General features: G+C 57.5%; 2 protein-coding genes across 2 annotated transcripts; both read right to left on the bottom strand.

Annotated features, from left to right (window-relative positions):
• Positions 1-2,098: 2,098 nt before the first annotated feature.
• LOC135995970 (fas-binding factor 1 homolog) lies at positions 2,099-12,232 on the bottom strand. Its single transcript, XM_065647624.1, is given in 20 exon segments — positions 2,099-2,415; positions 2,998-3,222; positions 3,408-3,584; positions 4,393-4,546; positions 4,865-4,972; positions 5,493-5,699; positions 6,060-6,160; positions 6,358-6,442; positions 6,924-7,141; positions 7,292-7,397; positions 7,461-7,597; positions 7,718-7,830; positions 8,113-8,246; positions 8,468-8,597; positions 9,146-9,460; positions 9,463-9,618; positions 9,621-9,695; positions 10,270-10,311; positions 11,208-11,315; positions 12,151-12,232. Coding segments are annotated over 20 exon segments (2,901 nt in total). The 3' UTR covers positions 2,099-2,187.
• Positions 12,233-13,963: 1,731 nt separating this feature from the next.
• LOC135995969 (fas-binding factor 1 homolog) lies at positions 13,964-18,383 on the bottom strand. Its single transcript, XM_065647623.1, is given in 7 exon segments — positions 13,964-14,280; positions 14,864-14,987; positions 15,343-15,487; positions 15,593-15,716; positions 15,902-16,075; positions 17,650-17,787; positions 18,231-18,383. Coding segments are annotated over 7 exon segments (1,086 nt in total). The 3' UTR covers positions 13,964-14,052.
• Positions 18,384-20,759: the final 2,376 nt, after the last annotated feature.

The raw sequence follows: 20,759 nt of genomic DNA, 5'->3' as shown, positions 1-20,759 counted from the left end.
TCTCTGGACACACTCCAGTAGCTCAAGGCGTCAACCGAAGTCTCCAGATCCACAAGTCGCCGAGATGAACAGCACCTCCCGCGATGCTGCAGGACGGAGCAGCCGCCGCGGCACCGACCGCACCGACCGCACCGACCGCACCAACCGCACCAACCGCACCAACGGCACCGACCGCACCAACCGCACCAACGGCACCAACGGCACCGACCGCACCAACGGCACCGGCCGCACCAACCGCACCAACGGCACCGACCGCACCAACGGCACCGACCGCACCAACCGCACCAACGGCACCGACCGCACCAACGGCACCGGCCGCACCAACCGCCGCCGCTCCGCGTCCCGTGGCCGCGACACCGGGGGCCCTCGCGCCCCCGGCCCCCAGCGGGCGCGGGCCTGGTGGCCATGGCCGCAGCGTCCCGGTCCCCGGGCTCACGGCAGCCCCAGCCCCGCCCGGCCCCGCCCGGCCCTTCCCTTCCCTTCCCTTCCCTTCCCTTCCCTTCCCTTCCCGGCCCGGCCCGGCCCTTCTCCTCTCGCCGGGTGCTGGGAAATGGAGTCCCCGGCGGGCCCGGGGCAGGGCCGGCAGCTCCAGCCCCGGCGGCTCCGCTGCCCCCCGGGGCACTTTCAAACCTCTTTTCAAAGCCTACACGCCTAATGGCTTCAAACACTGAAACCTTCTGGACGGGCTTTCTCGAGGCTCTTGTCTAAGTGTGTCTCCTTCAGTGCAGAGCAGCTGCTGAGCCTGCAGAGAACTACGGAATTTCACTTCGGCTTGAGAACAAGTGACAGAATCCCAGAATCCCCGCCTGGCTGGGGCTGAAGGGCCCCCTGGAGATCCCCCAGCCCAGCCCCCCTGCTCACGCAGGGTCACCAGAGCAGATCACACAGGTCGGTCCAGGCGGGTTTGAATGTCTCCAGAGAAGGAGACTCCACACCCGCTCTGGGCAGCCTGGTCCAGGCTCTGGCACCTCCCAGCAAAGAAGTTTCTCCTCATGTTCAGCTGGACCCTCCTGTGTTTCAGTCTGTGCCCGTTGCCCCTCACCCTGGCGTTGGGCACCACTGAACAGAGTCTGGTCCATCCTCTGACACCCACCCTGAGATATTGATCACATTGATCAGATCCCTCTCAGCTTCTCTGCTCCAGCTCAACAGCCCCAGCTCTCTCAGCCTTTCCTCACAAGAAAGATGCTCCAGACCCATCAGCATCTTTGTAGCCCAGCGCTGGACTCTCTCCAGTAATTCCTTGTCCTTCTTAAACTGGGGAGCCCAGAACTGGACACACAACTCAGATGGGGCCTCACCAGGGCAGAGCAGAGGGGGAGGATTCACCTCCCTCAACCTGCTGGCCACGCTCCTCCTCATGGACCCCGGGTACCATCGACCTTCTTGGCCACAGGGCGCGTTGCTGGCTCATGGTCAACCTGTTGTCAACCAGAACTCCTGTGACAGCTCGGCCCTACCACGGCCGGCAGGATCCACCCCTACGGGGGCAACTGCCTCCCGGTAGCGCTGGCCGGGTGGCCAGTGGCACTCGCCCTGACGGATGGAGGCCAGACAAACAGGGCAGCTGGAGCTGTACTGGGTTCACTGGGCACCAGGACCTTCTGGTAAAAGCAACAGCTTTCCTCTGCTAATCCAGACAGCCCTGCGCGAGCCCCGAGTCAATATAAAAACAAACTGAAGGAAATCAGACAAAGCTCCTTGGGAATGCATGGGGAGGAAAAAACAGCCTGGACACCTCACTTGGGATTGTTGTTTTCTGCAAGATGGCCTTTAAAAACCAGAAGAACATCCCACAACAACCTCCAGACCCAAGGACCTGGGTCAACTGATTTCTGCCCTCAAACACCGGCTTCATCATTCCAGGTCAAATTGGCAGTTTCTCCAACCACCATCTGTGGGTTTTTTGGCTCCAGAGAAGGACGAGAATTTCCTTCCCAGCTCCATCAGCAAAGTGGTGCCACACACAGATTCCTGTGCACAAAACTGTCACAGAAATGTTCTTGACCCCAGGTTTCCCATACCAGAATCTCAGACGTTTGTGCTTTAAAAAATAATTTAATTATAAGATACAAAACAACTTGAAAGGTACAGCAAAGAAACAGTCCAGACTGGGGGCCTTTCAGGGGTTGGAACACAAGGCAAAAGAGACTTGGGCTTTTAAACCCATTTCTCTTAAGAAACCCTCTAAGAAATGGTGGTCAGGAGCAGGGAGGACGGCCGGGATGCTCGCAGAGGTGAAGTGCAGTAGGGCGCTTTCCTCAGGATCTCCAGAAATAACTGCGTAACCTCAAAGAAATCGTGGTCCGGAGAAGGGCAGAAGGACGGACGGGATGCTGACAGACATGAAGTGTTGTATCGAGCTTTCTTGAGGGACTCCAAGAAGATCTTCTCCCTTTCTAAGTAATCATCCTCCTGAGAAGAGAGGAAGGATGGGTGGGAATGATCCCAGAAAGTGCCACAGAAACAGGGTCACAGTCCAAGGTGTTGCTCATCAACAAGAGAAGGATCCCAAAGCCTCCCTCGTACCATGGCCCCCCATGAAGGGGACCCCTCCCTGGCTCCTCCAGAGCCTAGAACCTCACAGTCTGAGCAAGACCCGCAGGGGAAGCCTCCAAGAGCGTCCCTGCCTGGGGAAAGACCCAGCAGGGACCTGACGGCACAGGATGGGGACACCACAAAGCCAGAGTCCAGCAGAGCTGGCATCTCCCACCCAGGGAAGGGCTGAGCAGAGGGCAACCCCTTCAAGCTGAGGACGATGTCCATCTCGGGTTGGACGTGGAGCCAGCCTGAGACAAGCTGCGAGCATCCCCCTCTCCTTGCCTCTGCTGTCACTCCTCTGGCTGCCCGCGGCTTCTTCCAGCCCACCTGGCCCAGCCCAGGGCTCAGCCCTGATCTCAGGAGACCCCCCGGCTCTCAGGGCCCCGTCGGGTTCACCCAGCCCAGCTCCGCCAGCGGCTCCGCGGCCCCTTCCAGCCCCGCTCTCCCCCGCCTCACCTGCTCGGCCTGGTACTTCAGCAGCTCCACTTGGGCGCTGTACGTGGAAGCTAAGGAGGCCTTTTCCTGGTCCAGACGCCACTCCTGCTGCTTCAGCTGTTCCTGCTGCTGCTTCAGCTGTTCCTGCTGCTGCTGCAGGACCTGCAGCTTGTCCCAGAACTCGCGCTGCATCCTGCGTGCCTCCCCCAGGGCTCGCTCCCCCTCCGCGTGCTTCTGGGCCAAGAGCTGCAAGGCAGAGCGGCTGGGGAGCTTGGGGACAGGGACCCTCGCTGCCCTGGGCTGGGGCTCCTCTGCGCGTCCCCTTGTTCCCCTCCCGGCACAGGATTCATGACTTCAGGAGGGCTGTGAGACCCTGGCTGTGCTGCCAGCCCATGCACCGCTACGAACCGTGGTGCAGACGCTCGGCTTACCTCTTTCGAGCTTCTCATCAGCTCCTCCTGCTGCTGGACACGCAGCGCGGCCCCGTTCACCTTCTCCTTCTCCAGCCTCAGCTCCTGCCAGGCCTTATCCAGCCTCTGCCTGTCTCTCGCCAGCTGCTCCTCCTTGGCTTTCAGCTCCTGGCCCTGCATCTTCAGCTCTGCCCGCTCCTAGGGTGGGCACGGGGGAAACCGATGAATCACCTGCCCTGTCCCGGACACCATCTCACGTCTTCTGAGGGGGAGGCAGAGCCCCTGTTGAGCTCCTCCTGTGGCCGCTTTGGGTGCAGAGCAACAGCCCCCGGTGCTCCAGCAGTGCCCTCACCCCTCCACCTGTGGGGACCAGGGCTGGCAGAGCTGGGACCGGACACACACACACACTCCTTCCTCAGAACGGACGCAGCCCCTCACCGTGCTGCACACCCTCAAACACGCTCACCGCACAGCAGTTCCTCGGCACTGGAAATACCCAGCCTGAGTGGTCCTTTGCCACCCTGGCAGCCCTGAAAAATGCAGCTCTGCCGCACTGTCTGTGCCACATGTCCCCTCTGGACAGCCCTGGGGGGAGCAGAACTGGCTCTGGACACGTCGCCGTGGCACGGGGAGGTTTTGCCTCATCCACCGTGGGGGTTTCCTCTCCCCAGACTCACAACAGAGGCGGCTGCGCCTGGTCTGGCTGCCCAAACTCCTCACGGGTAAAGGGGAGAGACAGAGTTGATGCTTCAGTCAACATCTGAAACGGGCTGGTGGAGCCTGTTCCTGGGACACCCCCATTCTCACCACCCCGAGCGACATCCCTGTCACCAGAAGGCAGCGCTGAACATCTCCCTGGTGAGCAGGACCCACCCGTGAGCCTGCCAGATGCTGCAGGGACAGACACCATTCACGGGCTCCAGGCCGGGGACCTCCTGTGGGCCAGAGAAACGCCCCGGACCCAGCCAGGAGCCTGGCCCGGGCAGAGGACACAGCGTGGGCTCACCTGCTCCAGCAGCCGAGTCTGCTCGCCCAGCCTGGCCTCCGTGTTGGTCACCAGCTCCTGGACACGGCTCCGCTCCTCCTCCATGTCCCTCTTGCACATGTTCTGCAGGTCACTGGAGAACTTCTCCATCTTCTCAATGATGCCGTCCAGAGACCTGTGCAGAGGAGCGAGGGGAGGGTCACCCTGGGGGACACACTTTGTCTCACTGCGAACGAGACGGGGACGTGTGCTGGGCCATAGGCCGGGCAGCCCTGCCCCGAACCTCTCGGGATCAGAGCACAGCCGGAGGAAGATGCAGCTGCTGCTTCGGGGAGCACAGACAGATACTAAACAACAGCCCAGCATCCCTGGGGGCTGCGGGTGGGAGAGAGGATGGGCCCTGCTCCTCCTGTGCTGCGGGCCTGGTTCCCCGGAGGACAGGGAACACCCCAGCCAGGGATCAACGCGGGGACACGACACCGGCTGTCCGTACCTGGTGTGTGAAGTGGTGCTGGTCAGCACATCCATCTCTTGCTCTTTCAGCCACTTCACGTGCTGGAGCTGCTCCTCATGTTTCTTGCGCAGTTCCTGGACAGACCCCCTGCAGGACACGGAGAAGGAGCCCAGCATGGGCTGTTACAAACTGGTGCTCCCCGTGACGGGCACCGTGGAAGAGGCTCGGTCGTGGGGCTGAGAACCAGGTCCCAGGAGCTGAGCTGGCAGGGTGGTCTGTCACGGGGCATCCCACAGACTGCCATCCACATCTGGGACGGACCACATCTGGGGGTTATGGGCTTCTCTGCCTAAAACCAGATTTCTCATTGACCCAAACTATGCAGACATCAGCAACTCATTGTTCTGAATAAAAGGAATCTGGGGGAGAGAAAACATGGGGTTCAGCATCTTTCAAAATGCAATGCATTCCGTCGGGATGATGTCTCCAGCCAGATCTCCCTGTCTCCAGCTGCAAAGCAAATCCCCACTCCAAAAGCCACTGAGCTGCCCTCAACCCAGCGCTTCTGGACTCTCCTTTCTCCTTTCACCATCTCCCCAAACCGTTCCCTGGTTCCTTCACCCAGAGTGGGGGTACCGGCACCACATGCCGCTCGTGCCGCTCTCACCTCTGCAGCTCCCGCAGCTGCTGCAGCTCCAGCCGGTGCTGCTCCCGCAGCTCCTCCAGGTCCAGCCGGTGCTGCGCCAGCAGCTCTGCCCGATCGCGCGCCGTGTCCTGCCACTGCTGCCGCAGCTGAGCCACCAGCTGCTCGTTCTGCTGCCGCAGCATCTCCACCCGCTGCCCGTAGTTCTCCTCCAGTAGGGTCACTGAGGTCCTGCCCGGAGAGAGCCCGTGAGGGGTCACGGCACCGAACAAGTGTTGCTTTCATTGCAGTACCCGGCACTCTGCACCCAAAGGGCACACGGGGATTTAGCAGCAGATCGGTGTTGCTGTGTGCGTGGGGAAACTGAGGCAGGGGCTGCTTCGCTCTCCACATTCTGAGCCCTGAGCCCTCTGCTGCTGCCCAGTGCGGTGCCCTGGTTGGGGACTTGCTGGCAAAGGGACAGGCCCCTCCTCTTGTCACCCACCCAGGGAGGATTTGGGACGCGCCCCAGCACTGTCCCCCCAGGGGAGCTGGATGGGGCTGTAGGCGAGGACCTGCCGGAGGAGGGGAGCACAGGCCAGAGCCTGCTACCTGTGGCTGCTCTTCTGGAGATCCAGGTACTCCCGGTGCTGCTGCTGCGCACTCTCCAGCAACAGTTTGTGATGCGCCCGCTCCTCCTCCAGCATCCGCACCTGCCGGGCACCCGGGGAGAAGGTTCTTGTGCTGCCCCGGGGACAGAACCCCCACAGCAGCACTCGGTGGCCATTGGCATCTCTGGACAGGGAGGTTGCTCCTCTCTCCCGTCACCCTGATGCTGTTTGGAGCAGACGTGGCCCCTTCTCCTCCCCCTGGCTCACCCATGTCCCCCTCCACAGGCGCTGGGGCTCACCTGGCTCTCCAGCTCTGCCACACGGGCCTGGGCGCTCAGCAGCTCTGCCCGACACTCCGATGCTGCTGGGGAGGCGGCCAGCTGGCTGCAGGCAAAAAGCACCCGATGTGGTCAAGCCGAGGAGGCCATGAGAGACAAGATCCCTCCCCAACACCAGCTCCTGCCTCGCAGCTGAAAGCCTCCGTCCCGCTCGGCTGCGGCAGGATTCAGCCTTTTGGCTGCCGAGGGAGCAAAGACCCCAACAGCTCCAAGCCTGGTGCTCCCCTCGCTGCACCCACCCCCTTCCCCGGGCACCCCCAGCTCACAGCCCCTGCCTGCCGCTCGAGGCACTTGGGCTGCAATTCCCTTCTGAGCCCCGTTCAGAGGGCACAAGTCTGAACCCGCACAGGGGAACGGGACTGTGGGCTGGATCAGCGGGACAAAGACCCGCGGCATTACCCCAACCGGAGACGAGAAAGTGCTTAAATGAATTTCATAACTCTGAGGCAGGCGTTGCTGAGAGCTGCTGCTGGAGCAGCCACACGTGGAGCAGACGGGAGCGCTGCGGCCATTGACCGGGCCTTTACCTGACGGGAGAGCGGGGAGCCAGCCCTTCGCCCGCGGTCTCTGAGGGCTCGGCCTTTGTGTCTTGGGCCTCCGAGGGCTCGGCCTTTGTGTCTTGGGTTTCCAAGGGCTTGGTCTTTTTCTCTTGGGCCTCCGAGGGTTCCGCCTTTTTCTCCTGGGTCTCTGAGGGCTCAGCCTTTTTCTCTTGTGCCTCCGAGGGCTCAGCCTTTTTCTCTTGGGCCTCTGAGGGCTCAGCCTTTTTCTCTTGTGCCTCCGAGGGCTCAGCCTTTTTCTCTTGGGCCTCTGAGGGCTCAGCCTTTTTCTCCTGGGTCTCTGAGGGCTCGACCTTCTTCTCCTGGGTCTCCATGGTCTTGGCCTCTATCTTCTGCACCTCGGCCTGTGCTTCGGCTTTCCTGCGAGCCAAGGCAGCCGTCAGCCAGTCCATCGGGTCGGGTTTAGCCGCTGCCTCCTCTGCAGCCCCGAGCTGGCTGGCGGGGCTGGGCCGCCCGGCTGCGGCAGGGCTGGGGATGCTGAGTGCCGGGCTGCCCTTGGCTGGGGACAGCGGGTCCGGGTCCAGGAAATCGTCATCCTCCAAGCCCAGCCAGTCGTCTCCGCCCCTTCTTCTCTGCACGGGGTTCCGTCTGCCTGGACGACGAGGTGTGGAGCGGAGCTCTGGGTTCGGTTCGCTGCCGCTGATCTCGGCAGAAAACCTGAGGAAGGAGAAGCAGCTGCAGACCTGCCTGCAAGGGGATGCGGGGACCTGCCTGCTCAGCCGCAGGGACAGCGGGGTGGTGGCTGGAGCTACAGACACACGCACAGCACCGTACCTCACCGACTGCCCCGTTGCCGGCTGGACCACGGGCCTGGAGCCCATCGAGGGCTTGTAGGCTCCAAAGACAAGTTCCTCCTTGTCCCAACGCTTTTCCTCTTCTGTTCAGACAAGGAGCCTTGAGCCAGCGCCCAGAGGAGCAGCTGCTGCAAAGACACCAGCCCTCCCCTCCTCCTCCTCCTCCTCCCAGGCTGCCTCGAGGGCAGAGCACAACACTTCTGCATGAGCCGCCTTCCCCCGCGCTGACCCAGAGCCCGTTAACCGCCCTGCTCACCCCGACAGAAAGGGCATTTCCCCTGCAAGGGCATTACAAATAAAGCTCGCTAGCCCAAGCCAATGCTGTCAGCTCTGCAGACCTTCCCAACGTCCCTGGCTGGGCTCACCTGGCTGCTTTGGGAGCTTTTTATCCAGTTTGAACTCCCTATGCTCTCCCGTACCTGGCTTTTCCAGGACTTTGGCCACGGAGCCTCGTCCGAACAACTCATCCAGCTTGGAGCGCGCTGGCCGGAGCTCCTCTCTGTGGGGACACGGTGGCAGATGGTTTCTCCAGAGGCAGGGCTGTCCCTCCTCACACAGCCTGGCCAGGCTGCTCTGGCTCTTCTCTGCCAAACCAGCTGCTCTTGCCCCTTGCTGGAACCCACGGGCAGAAGCTCCAGCATCCCCCCCCAGCACGGTGGCACCGGCTCAACGTGCAGCCCGCCCCCTGCGTTACTCCCACCGCCTCCACACTGCCCTTACTCTTTTTTTGGGCCATTGCCAATTCCCATCGCATCCAACAGGTTGTCGTCATCAACATCTTCAAACGTCGACGTCTTCCTCCTCTGGACCGGGGCCACCGTGCGCAGGGGCGTCTGGCGTGGGGGTAGCTCTGGGGATGGGATCGCACATGGGAGGAGGTTTGAGCAGGGCAGGTGTTGGTTTTTTAAACAACAAGAGATCCAAGCAGCCCAGTGGGATTTATCGGGGAGAAAGGCCATTTGAGGGGAGCATCAGACCCATGAGCATCCCCGCTGCAGGAACAAGAGGGGCGAGTGCCTGTAACAGCCACAGTGCAGCCGGGACCCACCCAGACGTGCCCCCGCTGGGCTTTGCCGTGGACCGCGGATGCTACGGCCACCCAAATCCTGACCCCAAAAACTTGGTCTCATTTGGCACCGTGCAGAACAGGCCGGGTGAGGCCCAAGGGAAAATCTGAGCCTCCCTTCCCGCAAAGGAAAGGCCAGTTCTGTAACCTGTGGCACTCCCTGAGCTGTGGCACAACCAAGCCCGTTATTGAGTTGCTCTAGAAATGACCGCTCTGCTTAGTCACAGATGGGACTGGGTGGCTTTCGATTTCATCAGCTGGGACCTCACACAAACTCAGCCAGGCTGCTGATTCCTTTCCTACAAGGAGGAGGCATCCAGCAACCTGCTTACCTTTCCTGCTGCTCTGTTCCAGTGTTGTCTCAGAGCTGCTCTCAGTGCCACGTTTCACGGGCATCTTCCATGGCCCAGAACCGGGTTTCGATGTCCCCAGGAAATCCCAGTCCGCGTCGTCCTTGTCCTGGAAAGCAAGAGGATGAGGACGGGCACAGGGCGAGCGCTGCGGATGCCTCAGCACTGCTCTTCCCTTGGGAGGCTGGTGCTGGGGGCCGTGGCTGCAGCGCACGGGGGCTGAGATGGGGGGATTTCGGTACTTGAAACGCTCTGTGCCCTGAGTCCTGTGCTGAGATCCTGCTGCTGCCTCCGGATCACCCAAGCCCATTGCTTTGGGTGAGGGCTCTTCCTACGACGCTTGAGCCGAAACGCACCCAGGAAGGCTGGGCTGCAGCAGCATGTGCCCCCGGGCTTTGCTCCATCCTCGGTACCTGGAAGCCTGTCTCCCACCGGACACCCACTCCCCTCTCCTGTCTTTTCCCCCTGCCGGCGATGCCCGAGAGCTCAGCCCCAGCCCTCAGGACATCCAGACTCTCTCCCCAAATTTGGGCTCACCCCTGCAGCTGCCTTGTTCTCTGCAGGGACCTTGCTGAAGAAATCATCCTCTGCAAACCACCTGTCGGGGCGGGGAGCGGGTGCAGAAGCTGAGGACGGGGCAGGTCAGGAGGACGTGGGGAGCACGGAGAGATCTGAAAGGCACTCACTCCTTGCTGGCCCGCACGCTGCTGCTCCAGGCTCTCCCACCGCTGCTCCCGGCCGGCTGGGAAGCTCTGGCAGATGTAACACGGGGTTCAACTGGAAAAACGCAGGGAGAGAGCAGGATGATGGACACGGCCATAGCCCAGGCCTGGGCACTCCACAGGGGGATTTGCCAGCTTCTCATGGACCACAGAGGCTTTTAATCAGAGACAAACTTCCCTTCACCTCCCCAGACCGACGGACAACCTGTTCAGTGGCCTCTGGCTCTGGGAACCCGGCTGTCCCCCCTGCTCCCTGCTGCCTCCCCCCTCACAACTGGAGCCTCTCGCAGATCAAGGGCTGTTGCACCAGCAGCTCCTGCTCCCAGGAAGGGAGGACCAGGACAAGGATGCTGCCCTTTCAGCTGCAAAGAAGCTTCATTTTACCATCATATCCCCGCAGGTCCTCAAGGATGTCATCAATAGAGCCTGAAACAAGACAAATTCAAGGTGCTGAGGCAGGTGAGCTCATCAAGCTCGTGCAGAAAAGCTCCCAATGTCAACAAGGCTTGCTCTTCCGAGATCCCCCAAGAAGAAAGATTTGGGCTCAAGCACCAGCAATGTAATGTCTGCCATGTCTTCCACAGAGAGCTGCCAGGGCCAGGACTTGACTCCAAATGCACTGCTTCAGTATGAAGGGCAGCAAGAGGCCTCTAAACCAGCAGTTAGGGAGCAGGGGAGGGGAAGAACTGAAATAAACGCATATATTCTCCCTCAGATTTGGGAAAACCCACAGGAACAGAATATAGGAGCCCAGGAAGCAAATCCCTTTGACTGGAGAGGCAGGTGAATATGTTTGGGTCAGCAATGACACAATGCACTGAGCTGCACCTTTCACACAGGGATGGCGACCGTTCCGGTAGCCAGGGCTGCCACCTCATCCCAGTGTCCCCCCTCCTCCGTCCCAGGCATCCCCAGCACACCAAAGCACCTACGGACAGGGAAAGGAGACCACGCCAGTGTACTTACCACTTATGCTTCTCTTGGCTCGCGTAGCCTACGGAGAAAGGCAAATTCCCTCATTGCAAAACCAAGCGAGTCTGAGCTGGACTTTCTCAGCACACTAAAGCCAGAGGCAGGTTTCTTCAGAGAAGCCCAGCAGCACCAGCGAAGCCCTCGTCCCGCCCGCGCTGCTTGGGAAATGGCAGGTGAAACCCCGGGCAAGCAGAGAGATGTGACACCTTCAGTGACACCAGGGAGCTCAGCCCCTCCTGCCTGCCAGCTGGGCAGAAGCCCCCAGCCCTCGGGATGGCTCCTGCCTGCCAGCCAGTGCCACAGCAGCACTGGGGATTTCCCAGGCCTGTCTGAGCACCCATCACACTCACCATGGCAAGAGCCGGGCTTTCCCTTGCTCAAGATGGTCTCCTCGCAGATTCCTCCGCTGTCAGCCCCCGGTGGGGATCGAAGATCCTTGCTCACGTCCACACTCTGACCTGCAGGGAGAGGAGGATTTCCCGACTTGCTGTTAAACCTACGTCCCCCTGCCGCCCCCCCGGCTGGCTCCCTGCTGCTCACGCCTCTCCAAGGCCCTGGAAACCAGGCTCCATCTCAGCCTTAAACACACCTGCAATCACAGAATCGCAGAAGTATTCTGGTTGGAAAAGACCCTCAAGATCATTGAGTCCAACCATAAACCTCACACTACCAAGTCCGCCCCCACCCCATGTCCCTGAGAACCTCATCTCTGCATCTTTCAAACCCCTCCAGGGATGGTGACTCCAGCACTGCCCTGGGCAGCCTGTTCCAGTGCCCCACAGCCCTTTGGGGAAGAAATTGTTCCCCAGATCCAGCCTCAACCTCCCCTGCCGCAACTTGGGGCCGTTTCCTCTCATCCCAGCGCTTGTTCCTGGGGAGCAGAGCCCGACCCCCCCTGGCTCCAAGCTCCTTTCGGGCAGGTCAGAGATCAGAAGGTCTCCCCTCAGCTCCTGTTCTCCAGCTGAACCCCCAGCTCCCTCGGCCGCTCCCATCACACTTGTGCTCCAGCCCCTCACCAGCTCTCCTGCTCTTCTCTGGACACACTCCAGTAGCTCAAGGCGTCAACCGAAGTCTCCAGATCCACAAGTCGCCGAGATGAACAGCACCTCCCGCGATGCTGCAGGACGGAGCAGCCGCCGCGGCACCGACCGCACCGACCGCACCAACCGCACCAACGGCACCGACCGCACCAACCGCACCAACGGCACCGACCGCACCGACCGCACCAACGGCACCGACCGCACCAACCGCACCAACGGCACCGACCGCACCAACGGCACCGGCCGCACCAACCGCCGCCGCTCCGCGTCCCGTGGCCGCGACACCGGGGGCCCTCGCGCCCCCGGCCCCCAGCGGGCGCGGGCCTGGTGGCCATGGCCGCAGCGTCCCGGTCCCCGGGCTCACGGCAGCCCCAGCCCCGCCCGGCCCCGCCCGGCCCCGCCCGGCCCTTCCCTTCCCTTCCCTTCCCTTCCCTTCCCTTCCCTTCCCTTCCCTTCCCTTCCCTTCCCTTCCCTTCCCTTCCCTTCCCGGCCCTTCTCCTCTCGCCGGGTGCTGGGAAATGGAGTCCCCGGCGGGCCCGGGGCAGGGCCGGCAGCTCCAGCCCCGGCGGCTCCGCTGCCCCCCGGGGCACTTTCAAACCTCTTTTCAAAGCCTACACGCCTAATGGCTTCAAACACTGAAACCTTCTGGACGGGCTTTCTCGAGGCTCTTGTCTAAGTGTGTCTCCTTCAGTGCAGAGCAGCTGCTGAGCCTGCAGAGAACTACGGAATTTCACTTCGGCTTGAGAACAAGTGACAGAATCCCAGAATCCCCGCCTGGCTGGGGCTGAAGGGCCCCCTGGAGATCCCCCAGCCCAGCCCCCCTGCTCACGCAGGGTCACCAGAGCAGATCACACAGGTCGGTCCAGGCGGGTTTGAATGTCTCCAGAGAAGGAGACTCCACACCCGCTCTGGGCAGCCTGGTCCAGGCTCTGGCACCTCCCAGCAAAGAAGTTTCTCCTCATGTTCAGCTGGACCCTCCTGTGTTTCAGTCTGTGCCCGTTGCCCCTCACCCTGGCGTTGGGCACCACTGAACAGAGTCTGGTCCATCCTCTGACACCCACCCTGAGATATTGATCACATTGATCAGATCCCTCTCAGCTTCTCTGCTCCAGCTCAACAGCCCCAGCTCTCTCAGCCTTTCCTCACAAGAAAGATGCTCCAGACCCATCAGCATCTTTGTAGCCCAGCGCTGGACTCTCTCCAGTAATTCCTTGTCCTTCTTAAACTGGGGAGCCCAGAACTGGACACACAACTCAGATGGGGCCTCACCAGGGCAGAGCAGAGGGGGAGGATTCACCTCCCTCAACCTGCTGGCCACGCTCCTCCTCATGGACCCCGGGTACCATCGACCTTCTTGGCCACAGGGCGCGTTGCTGGCTCATGGTCAACCTGTTGTCAACCAGAACTCCTGTGACAGCTCGGCCCTACCACGGCCGGCAGGATCCACCCCTACGGGGGCAACTGCCTCCCGGTAGCGCTGGCCGGGTGGCCAGTGGCACTCGCCCTGACGGATGGAGGCCAGACAAACAGGGCAGCTGGAGCTGTACTGGGTTCACTGGGCACCAGGACCTTCTGGTAAAAGCAACAGCTTTCCTCTGCTAATCCAGACAGCCCTGCGCGAGCCCCGAGTCAATATAAAAACAAACTGAAGGAAATCAGACAAAGCTCCTTGGGAATGCATGGGGAGGAAAAAACAGCCTGGACACCTCACTTGGGATTGTTGTTTTCTGCAAGATGGCCTTTAAAAACCAGAAGAACATCCCACAACAACCTCCAGACCCAAGGACCTGGGTCAACTGATTTCTGCCCTCAAACACCGGCTTCATCATTCCAGGTCAAATTGGCAGTTTCTCCAACTACCATCTGTGGGTTTTTTGGCTCCAGAGAAGGACGAGAATTTCCTTCCCAGCTCCATCAGCAAAGTGGTGCCACACACAGATTCCTGTGCACAAAACTGTCACAGAAATGTTCTTGACCCCAGGTTTCCCATACCAGAATCTCAGACGTTTGTGCTTTAAAAAATAATTTAATTATAAGATACAAAACAACTTGAAAGGTACAGCAAAGAAACAGTCCAGACTGGGGGCCTTTCAGGGGTTGGAACACAAGGCAAAAGAGACTTGGGCTTTTAAACCCATTTCTCTTAAGAAACCCTCTAAGAAATGGTGGTCAGGAGCAGGGAGGACGGCCGGGATGCTCGCAGAGGTGAAGTGCAGTAGGGCGCTTTCCTCAGGATCTCCAGAAATAACTGCGTAACCTCAAAGAAATCGTGGTCCGGAGAAGGGCAGAAGGACGGACGGGATGCTGACAGACATGAAGTGTTGTATCGAGCTTTCTTGAGGGACTCCAAGAAGATCTTCTCCCTTTCTAAGTAATCATCCTCCTGAGAAGAGAGGAAGGATGGGTGGGAATGATCCCAGAAAGTGCCACAGAAACAGGGTCACAGTCCAAGGTGTTGCTCATCAACAAGAGAAGGATCCCAAAGCCTCCCTCGTACCATGGCCCCCCATGAAGGGGACCCCTCCCTGGCTCCTCCAGAGCCTAGAACCTCACAGTCTGAGCAAGACCCGCAGGGGAAGCCTCCAAGAGCGTCCCTGCCTGGGGAAAGACCCAGCAGGGACCTGACGGCACAGGATGGGGACACCACATAGCCAGAGTCCAGCAGAGCCGGCGTCTCCCACCCAGGGAAGGGCTGAGCAGAGGGCAACCCCTTCGAGCCGAGGACGATGTCCATCTCAGGTTGGACGTGGAGCCAGCCTGAGACAAGCTGCGAGCATCCCCCTCTCCTTGCCTCTGCTGTCACTCCTCTGGCTGCCCGCGGCTCCTTCCAGCCCACCCGGCCCAGCCCAGGGCTCAGCCCTGATCTCAGGAGACCCCCGAGGCTCTCAGGGCCCTGTCGGGTTCACCCAGCCCAGCTCCGCCAGCAGCTCCGCAGCCCCTTCCAGCCCTGCTCTCCCCTGCCTCACCCACTGGGCCTGGAACTTCAGCAGCTGCACCTGGGCACTGAGCACGGGGTTGTCGGCCACGGGCAGGGACTCCCCGATATCCCGCGGGCTGTGCCGAGGGAGCGTCCTAGTGGGAGGCAGAAAGTCTGGAACAGGAGCCGGAGTGCGAGATGCTGCCATTAGATGAACTGCAGACGTAGACACCACAGCATCCCTTGTTCTGCTGCCTGCGTGTCCCTGCAGCGGGGTCCTCCCCAGCCTCCCAGGACAAACGGGCTTTAACTCGCCTGCCTCTCCCCTCCTGCCCCCTCCAGGCACTGCCCTGGCTCAGAGAGCTCCGCTGAGCCCCTGCAGAGGACGAGAGGGCAACTCGCACCTGAGGTTTATATGCAGGGGCACTAAACCAGCCCCCAGGACCATCCCAAGCCTCCTGAGACACAGGTACAAGCGCAGCTGCCCCCCGGCAAGTCCCTTCCCACCTGCAGCGTGTGGAAGCCTCAGCCAGGGTGCTGGAGAGACCATCGGTCGGGGCACCGAGGTCCTGGGCTGTGGTCAGCGGTGTCACAGGGTGGTTGGGCAGCTCCTCACGGGGCTATTCATGCCGTCTCCTCTGGTGAGCCGTGCTCAGCCGCTGCTGCGCTGTCTCTGGGAGAAAGGGAGAGAGAGAAGCTGTCAGAAAAGCTTCAGGCCTTGTGCACCGTGGCCCCTGGCCCAGTTGGGAGGGTGAGGAGACACTTCCCTGATGCAGACGCTCCTGCTGCTTCAGTTGCTCCTGCTGCTGCTGCAGGACCTGCAGCTTGTCGCGGAACTGGGATTCCATCCTGCGTGCCTCCCCCAGGGCTCGCTCCCCCTCCGCGTGCTTCTGGGCTAAGAGCTGCAAGGCAGAGCGGCTGGGGAGCTTGGGGACAGGGACCCTCGCTGCCCTGGGCTGGGGCTCCTCTGCGCGTCCCCTTGTTCCCCTCCCGGCACAGGATTCACGACTTCAGGAAGGCTGTGAGACCCCGGCTGTGCTGCCGGCCCGTGCTCGGCTGCGAACCGTGGTGCAGACGCTGCGCTTACCTCATTGGCGCTTCTCGTCAGCTCCTCCTGCTGCTGGACACGCAGCGCGGCCCCGTTCACCTTCTTCTCCAGCCTCAGCTCCTGCCAGGCCTCGTCCAGCCTCTGCCTGTCTCTCGCCAGCTGCTCCTCCTTGGCTTTCAGCTCCTGGCCCTGCATCTTCAGCTCTGCCCGCTCCTAGGGTGGGCACGGGGGAAACCGATGCATCACCTGCCCTGTCCCTGACACCATCTCACGTCTTCCCAAGGGGAGGCAGAGCCCCTGTTGAGCTCCTCCTGTGGCCGCTTTGGGTGCAGAGCAACAGCCCTCGGTTCTGCAGGTCACTGCACACGTTCTCCATGTTCTCACTGAAGACCTAACGACCTTGGGCAACTGATTTCTCCCCTCAAATACTGACTCCATCATTCCAGGACAAATTTCCAGTTTCTACCATCACTGCATGTGGGTTTTCACATCAAATCCCCATAATTAACAGTTGCAAAATGCTTTGAGATAGTGCTACAAAAATAGTAACAGTTGAAAGAAGGGCAGAACGTCTATTATCAGCACCTGGTTGATTAGTACTACTTGGTTTTGTCCTCAGAGCAGTATCACTATCTTGTGCTGGGGATGGAACAGAGGCCAAAGGAGTTGCTGCAGGGCAGCAAAAGAAGGGGGTGCTGGAAAACACGAATGTGTCTTCTGGAAAGCTGAAGGAAGCAGAGGCTCCAGAGAAGGACGAGTATTTCCTTCCCAGCTCCATGAGCAAAGTAGTGCCACATGCAGATTCACGTGCACAAAACTGTCGCAGAAATGTTCTTGACCCCAGGTTTCCCATAGCAGAGTCTCACACGTTAGTATTTAAAAAATCATCTCTTTACAAGATTAAAAACAACTTAAAAGGTACAGCAAAGAGACAGTCCGGACAGGGGCCTCTCGGCGGGAGGGACCACAAGACTGTATGTGAACAGAGACCTTCTCAGGTTGGCCAGAAGCATTCCCCTGCCCAACTGGTAAAGCTGGAAAAGTCACTAAAGCTTTGTTAAATGAGACCATACCCCGATTTGGGGTCCCCGCTGTGATGTCCTCTGATAGAAGACAGGTAAGTTCAAGCCACAGCAGCTTCTACTGTGTCTTTAGGCATTAAAGTGCATAACCAAACCCAAAGTGTATCCAAACCAAAGCCAAAATTCTTTTGCAATAGAGATCTACAAAATATTATCATCTCGGGTTGCGGTACGGCATAGCTCTTTGTTACCCCACAACAGTACCTAATCGAGCATTGTCGCGTAATGCAAGTAAAAATTATTAGCATTAAAATTAGAGTCACAAACATCAACAGCTACTTTGACTAGGTCGAATCCGTAGCCATGAAGCAAGCTTATGCCAAATTTCTTCAGAACTCCAAGATGTATCATCTTCAGTGACTTCATGTCATACTTTAGTTGATTCCCAAAAGGATTTGCGGTTGCTCCTATTTCAATACCGTGGGCAAAGCCCAAATTTGCTTTGTAAGAGTCTTTAGCTTGTACCAAAAGCAAAATTCACTATTGGCAAGACTATAATTATCACCAATAATGCTAACGAGGGATATTTAGTTGTTTCAGATTCGACCTGTCCACATTTTTCCTTTAGTTCACGTTGGGCTATAATAGTTTTCACTAAAGACCCGTGTAAAGGCCACCTTGGAGTAAAAGCATTTGTTACTGCACTCGTACTTTTTAGAGTCACTGAGATCAACGCTGAGAGAATTGGACAGCGGAAGGTCCTACTGGCTCCGACGTCTGTTTCTTATCTGCTGCTTTCTTCACTCTTGAATACTGAATCCAGGGAGGTTGCTCTTTAATCTTGATGGCAGTAAAGGCCGGCAGCAATACCTGGAACAGCCCATTCCACTTCTCTTCTGAAGGCTGACATGAAAAAGCTTTAACGGAAACTTCATCTATTGGCTTGAAAGAAAAGACTTCAGTTTTCTTTGGCTCGAGGCTTCACTCTAATTCTGAGCAGCGCTAAAGGTAGTGCTTGATTCTACTTCCAGTTAGTTTCTTGACAAATTCTGTTTATCTGCTGTTCGATTATATAACTCAGTTTCTTTTCCACCTGCCCACCTGCTTAAGACTTGTAGAGAGTTGGCAACTGCCAATCGATCTCTGATGCTCTACTGACTTGCAGCACTACCTGTGCAACAAAACGGGGCCCTCTATCAGAGGACATCACAGCGGGTACCCCAGATCAGGGTATGATCTCATTTAACAAAGCTTTAGTTACTTTTCCAGCTTTACTAGTTGGGCAGGGGAATGCTTCTGGCCAACCTGAGAAGGTCTCTGTTCACATACCGCAAGGTAGAGTTTACTGATGGTGGTTCGAGGAGACAGCCACCCGGGATCGGAGACATCGCTCTCATATCTCTCTCTGTCTTTTCAGCAGCTTGTCTCGCAGTATCAGCTGCCAATTTATTTCCAGCTTCCTGATCAGTGTCTCCTTTTCGATTCTCCTTGAAATGCATGACGGCAACTTGTCCAGTAACAGCCCGGCTTCCGACAATTGGAGTACCATGTTTAATCTGTTCTCCTTGTGCTGTTAATAAACTTGGGCCTTTTCAAATGGTCCATGGGCTTGCAGCACTCCCAAAGCATACTTGGAATCAGTGCAAATATTACTCTTCTTCTCTCTGGATAATTCTAAAGCTCGTGCGTGTGCAGCTGTCTGGGCAGAAGTCCCAGGAGGCAAAGGTTTAGCTTCGATTACCTCGTGGGTAGTTGGTAGGGCATACCCAGCTTTATGTACTCCTTGCTTTACAAAGCTGCTTCCATCAGTGAACCAGGAGTCTTCAGCGTCTTCCTGTTCCTTTAAATGCCGTCTGCTGGAGTAAACAGCTCCCATTGTTTCCAAGCAATCCTGGACCACAGGCTCTGAAACAGATCCACTGAGGAAAGGGGCTGCATTGACAATGTTGGTAATGGCAATATTCACATCACCTTGTTCCACCAATACCGCCTGGTATTCAGGAATCTCCAGCGAGATAACCCATGGGTACCTTTTGGTTCCAGTACGGTTGTGACTGTGTGGGACACCAATACGGTCGTTTTCTGTCCCCTGGTGAACTCAGGAGCTTCCTATACAGCGAGTGCAAGAGCTGCCACAGCTCCAAGACATCCAGGCCAGCCTTTGCTCGCTTCATCTGACTGCTTAGGGAAGCAGCCACCGCTCGGTTCTGAGGACTCAATTGCTGCGCTAGAACACGCCAAGCAATGCTTGGCCTTTCGTGTGAGTATAACTAAAACGGCTTGGTGATATCTGGGAGACCCAGGTTCTTGGTTTAGTTGTGCAAATGCCCTCAAATGCTTCTCTTGTCCAATTCAACTTGGAAGTCTTTTTGTTTCACGGTTCATACAAAAGCTTTACTAAAAGTCCAAAATTATAAACTCCAAGTCTGCACCAACGTGCCATTCTAAGAAATGTCCAGCAAATAGCTTCTTTTTGCTCCATCCCCAGCCCTGGCTGCCCTCCAGAGATCTCGAATCCCAGATAAGTCACTTGGTGCTGTATCAGCTGGGCTTTCTGTTGGGAAGCTCGACACCCACTACATCTCACAAAATTTAGCAAACTTACAGTGCATTGCATACGGTCTTCTTTGGTTTCTGTGGCTATCAGGAGATCACAAAGTCTCATTTCCTGGAGGAGCTTCCCCGCTCTCAAGTTCTGCATTCTTTGATTTACTAGGAACTCTTGAAGCCCGTAGCCCTGGAAATACTCGATCCAACATTTCCTGAGGTCTATGGCTTTGCTTGTCAGTTTGAATCACTGCCAAATTTAAAAGCTCAATTCTTTTATCTTGAATGTCACTTCACCTTGCTTGAATGTTATTATTGCTTGCAATTGTTTTCATAAGTCTCGTCTCCGTAACAGTTTTGGAGACCCAGGCATAGATGAGAACTTAGGAATTCCAATTTGTTTTCCCAATTTCTATTTCATTGGCTGTTGAGGAAAGCTTTCTCTTCTTGGCCAGTAGCTCCCACAACAGTTACAAAATCTTCATCTAATGGTATCAATTCCTGATTCAAAACTGAATGAGACGTTCCAGTATCAACTAAACACTCTGATTCTTTTCCCTGTTTTCCTCGTCTCTCTCCTGAGTTTCACCACCTCGGAAGGGCAGGGCAAATAATCTTCAATTCTACACCCCGTGGGGACACACACTCTTCTATCTCGCCCTCCCCTCTCATCAGGGGAGTTTCCTGTCTTATTCTACACGCTGAACGGCATCGTTTCAACTTCCCCTGAGCTTTATTCCGCTCCCTTTTTCATGTGAACACAGCTGGATCCTGTGGTGGCAAGTTAATACCGCATTCTGCCTGCCACTCTGGGGGTTTTCGCAAAGTGAAAAACGTATCAGCATACATGACCTGAGCCCACTTTCCTTCTCTCTTCAAGAATAACGTTCACGTGGCATAATTCAGAGTTTCATTCAGAGGCCACTTTTCCTCATCATCTAATTTATACAATGGCGACTGAATATAATATGTCAGCAAGGTTTCTCTATTCACATTATCACCAGGTGGTTCCCCAATCTCCTTCCTGTGAGCTAACATAAGGTTAGTATGAAGTTAGTTATAACGGATGAGTTTCTTACTATTAATTACTAGTCAAATATAAGCTAAGCGCTCTGCTTCTAAACAACGTGTTCCTTAATCTTCAGGTCTCTTTGTCAGGCAGAACGATTTAAAACTTGAAAAATATCCCCTCGTTTTGCAGGTGGTTAGAAAGCATTTGCCATGTTGTCGTTGGTTAACCATGGGGACATCTTTGTAACTTAATCCCAGTCTACATTAATTTAGCAGCTTCTCTTCAGTCCAGAGAAGGGAGGACGGTCGGGATGCCG

Source organism: Caloenas nicobarica, chromosome 18 (genome assembly GCF_036013445.1).
Source record: "Caloenas nicobarica isolate bCalNic1 chromosome 18, bCalNic1.hap1, whole genome shotgun sequence".
NCBI lineage: Eukaryota > Metazoa > Chordata > Aves > Columbiformes > Columbidae > Caloenas > Caloenas nicobarica.
Note: the sequence above shows the minus strand (reverse complement) of the source record. Positions and strands in the feature narration are given on the sequence as shown.